At 44.1% G+C, this 16328-nt stretch overlaps 1 protein-coding gene and 1 non-coding gene across 7 annotated transcripts in view; one reads left to right on the forward strand and one right to left on the reverse strand.

Annotated features, from left to right (window-relative positions):
- Nucleotides 1–3312: 3312 nt before the first annotated feature.
- On the reverse strand, nucleotides 3313–3449 carry LOC123459949. The gene has a single exon (XR_006636680.1). It is a non-coding gene; the product is annotated as a small nucleolar RNA SNORA2/SNORA34 family (small nucleolar RNA).
- Nucleotides 3450–6991: 3542 nt separating this feature from the next.
- Fanci (FA complementation group I) overlaps nucleotides 6992–16328 on the forward strand; it is a 97931-nt gene continuing 88594 nt past the window's right edge. For 4 of the 6 annotated variants that reach the window (XM_045146319.1, XM_045146324.1, XM_045146323.1 and 1 more), the window contains exons 1-3: nucleotides 6992–7051; nucleotides 11665–11767; nucleotides 14736–14808. In XM_045146319.1, the coding sequence (XP_045002254.1) occupies nucleotides 11684–11767; nucleotides 14736–14808 (157 nt within the window). In that variant the 5' untranslated portion in view covers nucleotides 6992–7051; nucleotides 11665–11683. The other 2 variants (XM_045146320.1, XM_045146321.1) reach the window with 2 other exon arrangements.

Genomic DNA, 16328 nt, shown 5'->3' on the forward strand with positions numbered 1-16328 from the left:
CAAAGCAGCGCATGTATCTGGAGTTTGTTCATAGTGGCAAGAGGACCTAGCATGTCCATTCTCTCCTTTCCTCTCTATCTCCCTCTTCCCTGCTCTCTGCTTGCAAATAAAAAAAAATAAAAATTAAAAAAAATAATATATTAGTATTCACTTCATTTTATTTATTTCTTTTTAAGCCAAGGTCTCACTGTGTAGCCCAGGCTAGTGCCTTGAGCTCAAAATCTTCTAGGACCTCTGGCTCCTGATGCTGGAATTACAGGTGCATGCCACTATTCCTGACTGGTAAGTGGGGTTTTGGTTTGGTTGTTTTGCATTATTGGGGATTGATTCCAGGGAAGATGGTGCACCACTGAGCCACATCCACAACCCCAGTAACAGGGTTTAGATTGGTCATTAAGTTAAAATGGATAAGCCTTACTCCAATATGGTTGGTGTTTTAATAAAAAGAGAACATTGGTGCTGGAGAAATGACTTAGTGGTTAAGGTGTTTGCCAGCAAAACCAGAGATCCCAGGTTTGACTCCCCAGTACCCACATAAAACTGGATGTACAAGGTGGTACATGCATTTGGAGTTCATTTGCAGTGGCTATGGGCCCTGGCACATCCACTCTCTCTTTTTCTCCTTTTCTCTCTCTCAAATAAATAATATATATATATTTAATATATTTTATTTATTTGAGAACGAGAAACAGGCAGAGAAAGACAGAGAGAGAAAGAGAAAGAGAGAATGGGCATGCCAGGGCCTCTAGCCACTCCGAACAAACTCCAGGTGCATGCGCCCCCTGTGTATCTGACTTACGTGGGTCCTGGAAAGTCGAACTGGGTTTGGCTTTGCAGGCAAACATTTTAACTGCTAAGCCATCTCTCTAGCCTAAAATATTTTTTTAAAGATTTTAAAAAATTTTTTATTTATTTGAGAGCAACAGACACAGAGAGAAAGACAGATAGAGGGAGAGAGAGAGAATGGGCGCTCCAGGGCTTCCAGCCACTGCAAATGAACTCCAGATGCGTGCGTCCCCTTGTGCATCTGGCTACCGCGGGACCTGGGGAACCGAGCCTCGAACCGGGGGTCCTTAGGCTTCACAGGCAAGCGCTTAACCGCTAAGCCATCTCTCCAGCCCCTAAAATATTTTTTTTAAAGAGAATATTTAGCTGGAGAGATGGATTAATGATCAGGATGCCTGCCTGCAAAGCACAAGGACCCATGTTCAACTCTCCAGGTCCCATGTAAACCAGATACCAAAGTGACAAAAGTGTGCAAGGTTGAGCGTGCACACAAAGGTGGTGCATGCATCTGGAGTTTGACTGCAGTGGCTGGAAGTCCTGACACAACAATTCTCTCTCTTTCTCTCTCACACACCAAAAAGGAGAATATTTGGGCTGTTTGTGGTGGTGCATGCCTGTAATCCTAACACTCAGAGACAGTGGCAAAGGGTCACCAAAAAGTCAAGACCAGTTTGATCTACATAACAAGTTCTAGGCCAGCCAGGGCTACATAGAGATCCCATCTCAAGAAAATGGTAGTAATAATAAATAAATAAAATAATTTTTTTTTTAAAAAAAGCCATGCCTGGTGGCTCACACCTATAATCCTAGCACTTGGGAGGCACAGATAGGCAAATTCCTGTGATTTCAAGGCCAGTCTGGTCTATATAGTATGTTCCAGGTCAACCAATGCTATATAACCAGGTCTTGTAGCAGAGATAGCAGGGGGAGTAAGAGAGAGAAAGATAGGAACAAAGACAGGTACACAGGCAAGACTATGTGCAGACAGACAGGAAGAAGGACATCTACAAGCTAAGGAGAGGTCTCAGAGGAAACCATCTATGGTGACATCTTGATTTCAGACTTCCAGCTTCCAGAACTGAGGAATGAATTTCTGTTGTTACGTCGTCTGTGTTGTGTCACTTTGTTATGGGAGCCCTAGCCAGCTACCACAGTCCAGATGATGGCTTCCTCCCATGTCCTTTATAGGGTGTGAGGCTCATAGGGGACGATGGAAATGAGAGGCCAGGCTGCCAACAAGAAGGATCCTTGAAGACCCAGAAGAGGCTCTCTGCCAATGCTGGGTGAAGGACTCCATCACGTTCCTGAGTGCTAAGAATGCTGCTGAATTCATAGGACGGCCCTGGTAGGAGAAGGTTGCCCAGAGCCTCTCAGGCACAAGGCCTTTCTGGGGAGAAGGCCTTTCTCTTACACTGCTTTTTATTCATAGCCCTTCTCCTGCCCTACCCCTCCCAAGAGTCACCCACACCTCTAGTTTCTCTCACTGGAACAATGGTGGCACTGTGTGAAAGGAGACGCTGTCCTCACTGGCCCAGACAACTGGGTTGGCTGAGGCTTCCTGGCCTGCCTGACCCCAGCCAGCTGGAGTCAGGGTGGGATGGGGCTTGCATCTGCTGTGTCCCTACTCTGTCTCCTGACAGGTGTCTTGTCAGCATTTCCTCAGCTAGTCCTGTTTGATAGGACAGCAAAATGAGAGTCAGAGAGGTGAGAGACCTGCTGCTTTGGAGTGGAGTCCAGATCATTCTAAAGTTCTGTCATCATTCAACACGCAAAGCTGCTTCTGGAAGTCACACTTGCTACTGAGCTCCTGGAGAAGATGACATTGAGCCCTCACTCTTCTTGGAAGAAGCCCCCAAAGGCAAGAGATTGGTCAATGGGGCTCTGTTATTTGACCAGTAATAATTTTTCCTGGGCTAGGGAGGATGTTATGAACTCTCCAGGATTAACACCTCCTTTGAGAAGTGTCTCTTCTACACAGTGACGCCATTACTCCAGCTAGTGGGAAACAGGTCCAGAGATGGTCTGCATCATGCCAATGAACACACAGTGAATCAGTCATAATGGCTTATGCCTGTCATTCCAGCTCTTGGGAGGCTAACAACAAAATCACACTGTGGCAGCTAATGGTTGCTGGGAGTGGAGAAGACATCCTCAGTGGTGTAGTCAGTAATAAATTGCCCATTTTCTGGTAAATAACCCCCACCCCACCCATGGTCATGTAAACCACTGTAATTTTTTTTTTTTTTTGAGCATGCATTCAAGTTTATTTGCAGCAGCTAGCAGCCCTAGCATGCCTTCCTTTCTTCTCTCTCTCCCCCTCCCTCCCTCTTCTATCTCTCTCTGCTTGCAAATAAATAAAATTAAAGTTTAATTTATTGACCCACACTTATCACCCACAACTCAGCTGTTTCTTTGGCTATTTTTCTGAGACAGGGTCTCAGTATATAGCCCAGACTATCCTCAAACTCTCAATCCCTGCCTCAGCCTTACAAGTGCTGGATCAGAGAATGGTGACCACACCCAGCCAGATGTTTCTTTCTAATGAATTGACCATTGCATTTCCAAATTTCTGAAATGGCCAACAGACCATAGGAAGACATTTCTTTAGGCTCCTGCTTGAAACCAACAGCTTCAGCCAACTGCCGGCCTTGATTCAGGGCCAATAAACCACTGTAATTAAACTCAATGGCACATACACACACACACCGTGGAAGTAGGAAGGGGATTAAGAGGAGTAGTTGGGAAGAGTGGGAGAGAGAATAAGAGGTCATAGGGATATAACAGTTACCTTCTCAATGATGGGACAAAACACCAATCAGAAGCAGGTTATGGGAGGAAAGGGTATATTTCAGCATATAGTCTAAAGGAGAAGCTTCATCATTGCCAGGAAGGCACGGCAAGAGTAGGAAGCTGGCTTACATCATCACATCTCATCAGGAAGGAAGCAACAAGGGTGAGTTTACTCGCTCTGGCAGGGGGGACTGGATTATAAAATTCCAAGGCTGGTCCTCAGTGAACTTATCTCCTCCAGCAAGGGTCTAACAAAGGCTCCAACAGCTGGAGATTAAGTATGAAGTTTAATACCAGTGATGGTTAAGTTTGTGTTAACTTGATCTTCTTAGGAATCCAGAGACATTCCTCACAGGTGGGTCTCTGAGGTTGCTTCCAGAAAGGATTAACTAAAGGAGGAATCCTTCCCCTGAGGTGAGCCCTTCCCCCAGAGTGGGTGGCCCCTCTTGTTGGGGAGGCTTTATCAAAAGAAGCTCTGGGAAGAAAGGTCTTCTCCTCTCCTCCCACCTGGCTGCCCGTGCTGCTTGCTGCTGGCACTTGGCTGTTTTGCTGCATTCCAGTGAGGACTGAAAAGCAGCGTCTCTCCAGGACACCTCCAGGCCTTCAGTGCTGGACTAGGACAGCTGAGGCATCCAGCCTCATGGACTGAGCAGCTACCGGGTTCCTTGACTCTCAGGCCTGTAATCTGCCATTGTTTGACTGTCGTAAAGTAATCCAATGAATTTCAGTTCTGTTCCTCTAGAGAACCTTGACTAATCCAATAACATACACGTGAGGATATGGGGGGCATTTTAGTTAGACCATCACAGGGGGTGATACAATCAAAATATATATGTGTGCAAAATCGCCAAAAATAGCCAGGCATGGTGGCGCATGCCTTTAATCCCAGCACTTGGGAGACAGAGATAGGAGGATCGCCATAAGTTTGAGGTCACCCTAAGCCCACACAGTGGATTCCAGGTCAGCCTGAGCTAGAGTGAGACCCTACCTCGAAAAAAAAAATTGCCAAAAAATAAAAGAATTCCTCTCAGGAAACATTTTCCACTTCAGCTGCTGGTTTTTAGCTATATCTCATAGCTCATTGTTGAGACAGAAAAATAGAAGGAAAAGTGTTCGGTACCAGCAAGATGAACATGAAGAAAGTTTAGAGGCATTGCCTTCCTCCAGTGGCTATTTCCCCTCCAAGTAGACCCATCCTATCTTCAAGGGCTGTGGGCCTGGTTCTAGACCAAACACCCTTGATGGTAGCATTCCTTCACTAGTTATCCTGTGGGCACCTCAAATTTGGCAAGTTCAGGTCTGAAGGCTTTGTCATCATCTGCAAATCTCATTTCCCTATGCTTCTTTTTTTTTTTTAATTTTTATTTATTTATTTATTTGACAGAGAAAGAGGGGGAGAGAGAGAATGAATGGGTGTGTCAGGGCCGCCAGCCACTACAAATGAACTCCAGACGCCTGCGCCCCCTCATGCATCTGGCTAACATGGGTCCTGGGGAATCGAACATGGGTCCTTTGGCTTTGCAGGCAAATGCCTTAACTGCTAAGCCATCTCTCCAGCCCCTCCCTATGCTTCTTGACAGTCAACTGGCAATATTACACCTTCCTCCGCTACCCCAACCTAGGTCAGAATATTCCTCAACTCCTTCCATACCTCCTCAGGCAGTTCACTCTCCTTCCTAAATCTTTCATATATGATCCACTCCTTTCTTTCCCCCATTGCCACTGTCTATATTACTACTGCAGATAATTTAGTGTCTTAATGGGATTTATCTTTGGGCCACCCCTCTCAGTTCAGCTCTTTTGAACAATCTCAACAGCACATGTCAGGGTTATGGGGTCTACAAGAGTGTTATGGAGTTGAGAGCCCACAAAACTCCTCTGACCCCTGGATGGTCTTAGCATTCCTCAAGCCAGTGACTCTCAAGTTCTTTTGCCTTATAATTACCAAAGAGTTGATAAACAAAGACAAGAAAAAGGGTAAATCATGAAAGATTTTGTTTAAAAGAGAGTGGAAATAAGAGTAGGAGAAAAACAGAAAAGCTCCCAAGCTGAAAGGTGTTCTGCCTTCCTCTTCCAGCTGGGAGGGATTCCGAGAGGTCATGATAACTTGGATGAGGTCCTTTTATAAATTGGGCATCCTATAGGGCTGAACTTCATTGCCAATTTCAATGTAGAGGAAGGACCTTGACCACTCAGAAATGAGGTAGGAGGAGGGAGACCTTGTAAAGTTAAGGAGGAAGAACCAGGAAGCAGCTCCGGTCGCCATCTGGAATCAGACTGAAGTTCTCTTCCAGTTTCACCAGGGCTGGGCAGCATCTATGTATGTCCTTTTGGGTCTGTGTTCCTAACTGACTACCTGCAAAAGAAGGTTACTTTGCTCTCAAGTCTCTATCAATACAACTATGTCTTTCTTCTTCAGTTATTCCCAAACTGCAACATGAGAGAGATTAACGTGCCTCTGTTTCTCCTGGACTACCCTAAGCACCTTCACATCCTGAACTGGCTGAGGGTTTGGTAGTGTCATAGACCACTGGTCCCAGACCTTTTGCCCAGGCTGTTTTGTCAATCTTAAAATAGCCCACAGAGGGGCTAGAGAGATGGCTTAGCGGTTAAGGCGCTTGCCTACAAAGCCAAAGGATCCCAGTTTGAGTCTCCAGGCCCCAGGTAAGCCAAATGCACAAGGGGCACATGCATCTGGAGTTCATTTGCAGTGGCTGGAGGCCCTGGTGTGCCCATTCTCTCTCTCTCAAATAAATAAATAAATAAATAAATAAATAAATAAATAAATAAATAAATAAAATATTTAAAAATAGCCCTCAGAGGCTGAAGTGATGGCTTAGCATTTAAGGTGCTTGCCTGTGAAGCCTAAGGACCATGTTTGACTCTCCAGATCCCACATAAGCCATACACACAAAGGTGAGGCAAGTGCAAGGTGGCACATGCCCAGTAGGTAGCACAAGTGTCCGGAGTTCGACTGCAATGGCTGAGGTCCTGGTGTGCCAATTCTCTCCTCTCTCTCTCCCTCTAAAATTAAAAACAAAACAGACCACAGCGCCACTGCTCTTCCCTCTACAGTCAGGGGTTCACTTAACAATATGCACTCATTCCCAGATTCTGCGAGGCTACCTACTGGGGTTATTAACCACGGGGCACACGGTGGAGTATGAGATCACCCGGTTCCTTCCAGGTTCTTCCAATGCAAACATCCTCTTATGCCATTATCCTTGATTCATTCCCTTCCTCGTTGGCTGAACCCGGCCAGGCTATCGGGCTCCCCTAGACCTCCGACGGAGTGGGAGCATCCTGAGCTCCGCGAGGCTCCACCCCTTCGGCTTGGAATGGTACGTCCCAGCCCGCGAACGCCGCGACGGCGGAAGTGAGGCGAGGGGCGGGACCTGTCGCTCTGGGTGACGGAAGTGCGTCGGCGTAGGGTTGAGCGGGCTTTTTGGACGGCGCTGGCGGCGGTGGTGCTGAGGTGACCGTCCTGAGTCTCTGCAGGTTGTCGGGGCGGGAGCCGGCGAGCCAGTGAGGCGCAGAGGGCTCCCCCGGAAGGGAGCGGGTCTGTGAGGACAGGAGGCCGGCCGCGTGCCTCGGTTTGGGCGGCATCACTCTCGGCTTCTCCGGTCACCGCCGGTCCGCGCCCGCCCGGGGAGGCCTCTAACCCGGCTTCGCGTGTGTAGCGCTGTGCCAGTGGGTAGACAGGCAGACTACTCCGGAGATGCTTTCTCTTTTCCCCCTTTCCTTTCTATTTATTTATTATTTTTTTAACTTTTTTGTTTTTTCCTAGGTAGGGTCTCACTCTGGCCCAGGCTGACCTGAAATTAACTGTGTCGTCACAGGTTTGTCTCGAACTCACGGCGATCCTCCTACCTCTGCCTCCCGAGTGCTGGGATTAAAGGCGTGCGCCACCACGCCCGGCTGTATTTAATTATTTTTTAATGGAAGGGCTCGTTGTAGCCCAAGCCGTCTTTGAATACTTTCTGTAGCCAAGGATGACCTTGAACTCCTGACCTCTCGAGGACTGGGATTACAGACTTCTCTCCCCCCACCCCGTTGTGTTTGGAAACGGGGTTTCACTCTAACCCTGGCTGGCTTGTAACGCACCGTATGTTCTGAGCTGGTCTTTCTCCCAAGTGCAGGGTTTATAAGGCTCTGTCACCTCACCTGACTTTGTCTTCCTCCCTCTCCCATCCCACTTTTTAAAAGAGCCTTCCAGGGACTGGCATTTCACGTAAGTGGGGCTTCCGTCTTCCTAGGTTTTTATATTTCTGGTGCCTCTTGTCAAGCAGTCTGCTGTGCTCTCAGACTAAACAGCCGCTTAATCTGTTAACACAGCTCTGGTTTTAGGCCGATTTTTAGCAAATGTGCCTGTTGAAACATTTACTTAAGCATATTCACCTCGCAGAACTGTCCTGGATGCCATTTTTTTAGTTATTACTCCCTATTTGCATCCCTTGCCACCTAGGAGTGGGTAGTAAGTAAAAGTATGGAATCTTGGGGCCTGGAGCTGGACAGACTCTGATTTCAGTTCTCTGCCTGTTAACCTTGGAGAAAGTCCTTAACCTCTGAGTCTCCAAAATTCTTCACCTAAAATAGGACTGAGGCCTGGGGTGTCAATGGTAGACCCAATGCTGAGGATGAGTGAGGCCTTGGGTTCAATCTCAGTCATAACCAGGAACAGAAGTAATAGTATGAGACTGGTAACATTCCACATGGGGGTTGTGAGGATCCAATTAGTGAATGTAAAGTGCTGAACTCAGTATCTTGTCCATTGTAGGGCTTCAGTTACTCATTAGTTCAACAAATACTTGTTAGATACTTAATATGAGCTAGCCACTGTGACGAGCCCTGAAGATAGAGTGATTAAATCAGAGTCCTTGCATTTGTAGAGTTTATAAACCAGAGCTAGAGGGAGATAGTCATTACTATCATTGTTATAAATGTAATATTTAAAGTTGAGGACAAGCCGGGTGTGGTGGTGCATGCCTTTAATCCCAGCACTCGGGAGGCAGAGGTAGGAGGATTGCTGTGAGTTGGAGGCCACCCTGAGACTCCATAGTGAATTCCAGGTCAGCCTGGGCTGGAGTAAGACCCTATCTCGGAAAAAAAAAAAAAAAACAGTTGAGGACAGGCTGGAGAGATGCTCAGTGCTTAAGGTGCTTGTCTGCAAAGCCTAATGACTCAGGTTTGATTCCCTAGTACCCACATAAAGCCAGATGCACAAAGTGACACATGCATCTGGAGTTCATTTGCAGTGGCTGGAGACCCTGGTGTGCCCATTCTCTCTGTCTCTTCTCTCTGCTTGCAAATAAATAAAAATATTTTTTTTAAAAGTTGGAGCTAGAAAGATGGCATAGTGGTTAAGGCATTTGCCTGTGAAGCCTAAGGACCCAGGTTCTTTTCCTCAGTACCTGTGTAAGTCAGCTGCACAAAGTGGTGCAATCATCTGGAGTTTATTTGCAGTGATTAGAGGCCCTGGTGTGCCCTTTCTCATTCTCTCTGCCTCTTTAAGTTGAGGGCTGGGGAGATAGCTCAGTGGTTAAAAGTGCCTACTTGCAAAGCCTGATGACCCTGGTTTAATTTTCCAGTACTCAACATAAAGCCAGATGTACAAAGTGGTACATGTGTCTGCAGTTCATTTGCAGTGGCAAGACGTCCTGATATATTCCTTCTGTACTTGCAAATAAATAGAAATTTTAAAAGTTAATGCCATGTAAGATATATTACTGAACCCCTCAGACAAGAAGGATGTAATGGACTGTTTAACCTAGACTGAGCTTCTGAGGAAGTATGGGTTAAGCAGAGGCCTGAAGGATTTGTAGTAATTAATAAACATTAGAGGGCAGGGATGGATGAAAGAAAGGGTATTTATATTTCAAATGGGAACTCATATATAAAGGTCTGTTATATAAAGACCTTGAAGATTTGAAGGACTGAAAGGAATTCAGAGCTCTTATAAAGAGAGGTTAGGCATGGCGTCAGACTCCATGGATGCTTTTTTATTTTTATTTTTTTGTTTTTTTTTTTTAATTTTTATTAACATTTTCCATGATTATAAAATATATCCCATGGTAATTCTCTCCCTCCCCACCCCCACACTTTCCCACTTGAAATTCCATTCTCCATCATATTACTTCCCCATAACAATCACTTTTTTATTTTTCAAGGTAGGTTCTTGCTCCAGCTCAGGAACTTTTTTTTAAATTTATTTATTTATTTTTAAATTTTTTTATTAACAACTTCCATGATTATAAAAAAATACCCCATGGTGATACCCTCCATCCCCCCATATTTATTTTTAAATTTTTATTAACTTCTATGATTATAAATAATATCCTATGGTAATACCCTCCCTCCCCCTACTTTCTCCTTTGAAACTCCATTCTCCATCATATCCCCTACCCATCTCAATCAGTCTCTTTTATTTTGATGTCATGATCTTTTCCTCCTATTATAATGGTCTTGTGTAGGTAGTGTCAGGCACAGTGAGGTCATGGATATCCAGGCCATTTTGTGTCTGGGGGCAGCAGCACATTGTAAGGAGTCCTACCCTTCCTTTGGCTTTTATGTTCTTTCCACCACCTCTTCTGCATTAGACCCTGAGCCTTGGAAGGTGTGATAGAGATATTGCAGTACTGTAGCTCAGGAACTTTTGATAGTTCTTAGTTATTTACACAGAAAGTCTCTTCACTTGGCCCAAAGCTGGCCTCAGACTCAAGGAGGTTCTCCTACCTCAGCCTCCTGAGTTCTGGAACTAAAGACATGCATCACTATGCCTAGCTTCTTTTTTTCTATTATTAATTTTTTAAAAATTATTTGTTGGGTATGTGGGCACACATTCCACAGAGGACAACTTGTAGGCATCTGTGCTCCACTTTTTTTTTTTTTTTTTTTTTTTTGTGACAGGGTCTTTTGCCACTGCAAACAAACTGCAAACATGTCAGACTATTTGATCTTTACACTTCAGATTCTCCTGGCATCACCTCCCATTGTGTTAAGTACTTTAGGATCACAGATGCATGTGTCACTTTGCATCTGGCTTTATGAATGTACTTGGGAATTGAATCTGGTACAGCAAGCTTTGCAATTAAGCACCTTTAACTGCTGAGCCATCTCCCTAGACCTCAAGATTACTTTGGTTAGGATAAAAATCAGCTGTCATACTACTATTATTTTTGTTTGTTTGTTTATTCAAGGTAGGGCCTCTAACCTAGGCTGATCTGGAATTCATTATATAGACTCAGGGTAGCCTTGAACTCAGTGCAATCCTCCTACCTCTGCCTCTTGAGTACTAGGATTAAAGGCATGCACACCACACCTGGCTCTTCTTTGTTTTTTTTTTTTGTAAGCAGAGAGGGGAGAGAATGGGTGTGTCAGGGCCTCCAACCACTGCAAATGAACTTCAGGCTGTCAGGCTTTGTAGGCAAGTGCCTTAACTGCTGATCCATCTTTCCAGCCCTCATAGTACTATTTAATCTGTTGACTACCTACTATGTGTGTGTTGTCTGTAAAGGCAAAAAATATTTTGGATAAAAAAATAAGCCTGGCGCATGCCTTTACCCAGTTCCAGGCCATGCTGAGACTACAGTGAGTTCCAGGTCAGCTTTAGCTAGAGTGAGATCCCAAACCTGGAAAAAGGGAAAAAAAAAAAGAAAGAAAGAAAGAAAAAGAAAAAAGCTGGGTGTGGTAATTCATTTTTTTTTTTTAAGTATTTATTTGCAAGGAGAGAGAGAGGGAGAGAGAATGAACATGCCAGGGCCTCTAGCCACTGCAAACAAACTCCAGATGCATGCACCACTTTCTGCATCTGTCTTACGTGGGTACTGGGGAATTGAATGTAGGTGCTCAGGCTTTGCAGGCAAGCATCTCAACTGCTGAGCCATCTCTCCAGCCCTGTGACTCATGTTTTTAATCCCAGCACTTGAGATGCTGAGGTAGAATTGCTATGAGTTCCAGGTTAGCCTGGCTTAGAGTGAGATGACCCTTCATCAAAAGAAGAAAATAAAACAAAAGTCCAACAAACAACAGAAAAGCAAGTTTGTTTACTTCTGGAAGCTTCTAGCTGTGACTTTTTTTTTTTCCTTTCAGGTCCTTGGTATGAACAACAATGGACCAAAAAATTTTATCTCTAGCAACAGATAAAGCAACAGGCAAACTGCAGGCATTTCTTCAAAACCTGAAAGATGAGGATGTGAGTATTGAGATCCTTGTTCTGCTAAAAGCAATTTCAAGCATGATGACAAAGAATATAGAGAGGGAGAGAGAGAACGCGTGCTAGACTACCATTCTGCTACCTGTTCTATTTCCTTAAGAGAAAAGAATTTACTCAACAACAGTTCGTAGAAATTGAGTTGTAACCTATAACTCCAGCTACTGGGGGTACAGACTCCAGACACATGCAGCCTTCATAGGACCAAACACAGAAAAGGAAGCACAAGCCTAAAAGCCAAAAGCCACACAGCATAGCACACTTCAGGAACTCCAGCCAGGCACACTTTGCATATCTTTAGATTGAAATTTCAAACCCATTACCACACCTTAAGTTCTTAAGTGACACCACCTCCAGCCATGTGCCTGCAGATGCAAGCTACAAACTAATAAAACAGTGAATATATTGGGGGTCATCTATCCAAACTACCACAATACTCAGTACTGTGTTCTAACAATACAATAAAGTAAGATATAAGACACGAAGCAAATAATAAAAAAATGACCCTATTATCTAGAGCTAACTTTTAAGTGACTTGGGTTAAAAGGGATATGCAGACAAAACAGGCCTTCTAAAAAATAATGAAAATACTGCAAATAAGAATTTGTGGAAAGGGGCTGGAGAGATGGCTTAGCGGTTAAGCGCTTGCCTGTGAAGCCTAAGGACCCCGGTATGAGGCTCGGTTCCCCAGGTCCCACGTTAGCCAGATGCACAAGGGGGCGCACGCGTCTGGAGTTCGTTTGCAGTGGCTGGAGGCCCTGGCGCGCCCATTCTCTCTCTCTCCCTCTATCTGTCTTTCTCTCTGTGTCTGTTGCTCTCAAATAAATAAATAAAAAATGAACAAAAAATATATTAAAAAAAAAGAATTTGTGGAAAGTTGTTAAATTTTACTTACATCAATAAAAATAAAATAATAGCTAAATTTCAGACTTAAAATAGAAAAAGAGCAGTAAGTAAACAGCAGACCACAGAAAGTGCTAGAGATGAAAGTAGCTGAGGATGAGTGTAAGAGCCTATAATCTTACCACTTAGGTAGATTAAGAGTTTAAAGCCATCTTGGGCTGCTTAATAGCAAGAACCTGTCTTACCAAAGTGAATAAAGGTAAGAATGTAGAAATTAACAGGAAACTAATAGATGAATTAATCAGTCTAAAATCCTAGTTCTTTTTTTTAAAAATTAACAAATTTAATTAAAACAGTAAGGACATGGACAAAATGAGAAGTGAGGAAAAGTAAGGAAAACTCAAAAACTAAGAGTCAGGTATGGAAGCACAAGTCTGTAATTTTAGCAGCTGGAGGTCAGACCAGGAGTTCAAGGCCAGCCTAGGCTACATAGTGAGACCTTGTCTAAGAAAAAAAAATGCTAATAGTTTTTTTTTTAAATTTAACTAATTTATTTATTTGAGAGAGAGACAAGAGGAAGAGAAGGAGAGAATGGGCACCCCAGGGCCTTCAGCCACAGCACATGAACTCCAGACACATGCACCCTTGTCCATCTGGCTTATGTGGGTCCCAGGGAATCAAACCAGGGTCCTTAGGCTTCATAGGCAAACGCCTTAACTGCTAAGCCATTTCCCCAGCCCTAATAATTTGTTTTTGCAAACTTGAAACCCTAGAGGAACTGGGTAATCTTTTAGACCCCTGTGCTAAGGATCAAGCTTAGGGCCTCAAACATTTTAGATGAGAACTGTCACCGAATTACATTACTAACCCTGGAAAAGGATACTTTTCTTTTTTTGGTTTATTTATTTATTTGAGAGCAACAGACAGAGAAAGGGGCAGAGAGAAAGAAAGAGAGAGTGAGAGAGAATGGGTGCACCAGGGTCTCCAGCCACTGCAAATGAACTCCAGATGTGTGTACCCCCTTGTGCATCTGGCTAACGTGGGTCTTGGGGAATTGAGCCTCGAACTGGGGGCCTTAGGCTTCACAGGCAAGCACTTAACCACTAAGCCATCTCTCCAGCCCAGATACTTTCTTTTTAAAAAATATTTATTTATTTGTAAGCAGAGACTAGAGAGAATGGATGAATGTGCCAGGGCCTTTAGCAGCTGCAAACAAACTCCAGAAGCACGTGTCACTTTGTGCATCTGGCTTTATGTGGGTAGGTACTGGGGAATTGAACATGGGTCATTAGGCTTTGTAGGTGTTGCAGTCAGGTTCACATTGCTGGTAGAAATCACCCAACCAAGAGTAGCTTGTGGGAAAAAAGAGTTTTATTTTGGCTTACAGGCTCGAGGGGAAGCTCCATGATGGCAGGGGAAACAATGGCATGAGCAGAGGGTGGATATCACTCCCTGGCCAACATCAGATGGACAATAGCAACAGAGAAGTGTGCTAAACATTGGCAAGGGGAAACTGGCTATAATAACCATAAGTCCAGCCCCAACAATATATTGGCTCCAGGAGGCATTCATTCCCAAATCTCCATCAGCTGGAACTTAGCATTCAGGACACCTTGTGCATCTGGCTTACATGGGTCCTGGGGAATCAAACCTGGCTCCTTTGCTTTGCAGGCAAACACCCTAACCGCTAAGCCATCTCTCTAGCCCCCTCAGCCAAATTTTTGTCTTGACAGACTAGTATCATATTAAGATCTTCCTGCTCTATGTCTAAATGAAAATTTAGTTATTTGTGAGACTTCAAGTGTCTGAATGGTCTGAACCTGACAGTACTTTTGTTTTTTAAATATTTTATTTTTATTTATTTGAGAGAGAGAAAACAGGTACGTCAGGGTCTCTAACCACTGCAAATGCACTCCAGATATATGTGCCACCATGTGCATCTGGCTTAGGTGGGTCCTGGGGAATTGAATCTGGGTCCTTAGGCTTTGGAGGCAAGCACTTTAACTTCTAAGCATCTCTCCAGCCCACTACTTTTGTTTTTTAAACATTTAGGCTATTGAGGTAGAGGAGCTGTTGCTACTTGTAATTTTTCTCTCTTTGTCTGCAGTTGACTAGTCTCCTTCAGAATCAAGCAGTGAAAGGAAGAGCCACTGGAGCACTCCTCAGAGCCATCTTTAAAGGTAATCATTTCACATCAAAATAAAAGAGAGACTGATTGAGAGGGGGAGGAGATATGATGGAGTGGAGTTTCAAAGGAGGAGGTGGGGGGAGGGGAGGAATTACCATGGGTTATTGCCTACAGTTATGGAAGTTGTCAAAAAACAATTAAATAAATAAAGATAGTCCTTCTAGTCCCTCAGTGGAGTCATCAGTAGGCTTGTTAACTATTGGCATTATCACTCCGTTCCTTACTTGCCCACTGGGAAAGCATTAAATAAAGTCCCCGTTTGAACATTGTCTTTAGGGGATTCTTTAGAATCAAAGCAAAGGCTGGGATACTTCAATGTTTTACGGAGGGGGTTTAGAATGGCAGTCTGATGCTAGATCACTGGTTTTGGAGCCTGTGAAGGATGCACTCTGCTTTGGTGACTTCAACTTTTACTTATTTATTTGGTTTTTCAAGGTAGGGCATCACTCTAGCCCAGGCTGATCTGGAGTTCACTATGAAGTCTCAGGCTGACTTTGAATTCACAACAATCATCCTATCTGTGCTTCCCAAGTGCTGGGATTAAAGGCGTACACCACCATAGTTGGCCTTTACTTGGAGTTTTAGAATTGTGGATAAGAGCACTGTCTCTGCTTAGTACTTATCTACTTATCAAAGGATCAGGAACTCTGGGTTTGAATGAAGTAGAAATCTTGCATGCCTTACATATATTCTTGGTTCCCACTTAGGTATGTTAGTTTTAGTGTCTTGAGCAAGGGCTCTGTGTTCACAAAATGGTTTTATAAATTATGGTAGGGTAAAATTCCTTGTTGACACAGGCCTTGAACTTGCTACAATAATCATTCTGCTCTAGCTTCTGCAGTGCTGGGATTAATTACAGGTGTTCACTACCATACAGGCTTATGCCAGGATCTGGAATTATTATTTTTTAAAGATTTTGAGACAAGGGTTGGAGAGATTCTTAGCAGTTAAGGTGCTTGCTTGCAAAGCCTAAGGACCCGGGTTTGATTTCCAAGTACCCACATAACACAGATGCACAAGGTGGTGCATGTGTCTGGAGATCTTTTGCAGTGGCTGTAGGACCTGATGTGACCATTCATCCTCTCACTCTCTGTGCCCTTTCTCTATCTCTCAAATAAGTAAATAAATTTTAAGAAAAGATTTTGAGATGTCTCACTGCATAGCCCAGGTTGCTGTTGAACTTGGTCTGTGCCCAGGCTGGCACTGGCCTTGAATTTAAGATCCTCCTGCCTCAACTTCCTAAGTGCTAGGATATAGGATTAGGACCACCAGGCCCACTTGAGGTAGGATAAAATTCTACAAAGCAAAAATTAAAGTGACTTTAGATGCATAACAGTTTAGTGTTGTTTGATTCAGGTGTCCCCCATAAACTCTTGGGTTCTGAATGCTAGGTCCCCAGATGGTAGCAATTTGGGAATTGAAGCCCCCTGGAGGTGATGTATTGTTGGAAGCAGAGTGTCATAGTGAGCTTCCCCTTGCTATCTATCTGTGTTTGGCAACTGCTATTGTCCA

Source organism: Jaculus jaculus, chromosome 3 (genome assembly GCF_020740685.1).
Source record: "Jaculus jaculus isolate mJacJac1 chromosome 3, mJacJac1.mat.Y.cur, whole genome shotgun sequence".
NCBI classification, from domain to species: Eukaryota; Metazoa; Chordata; class Mammalia; order Rodentia; family Dipodidae; genus Jaculus; species Jaculus jaculus.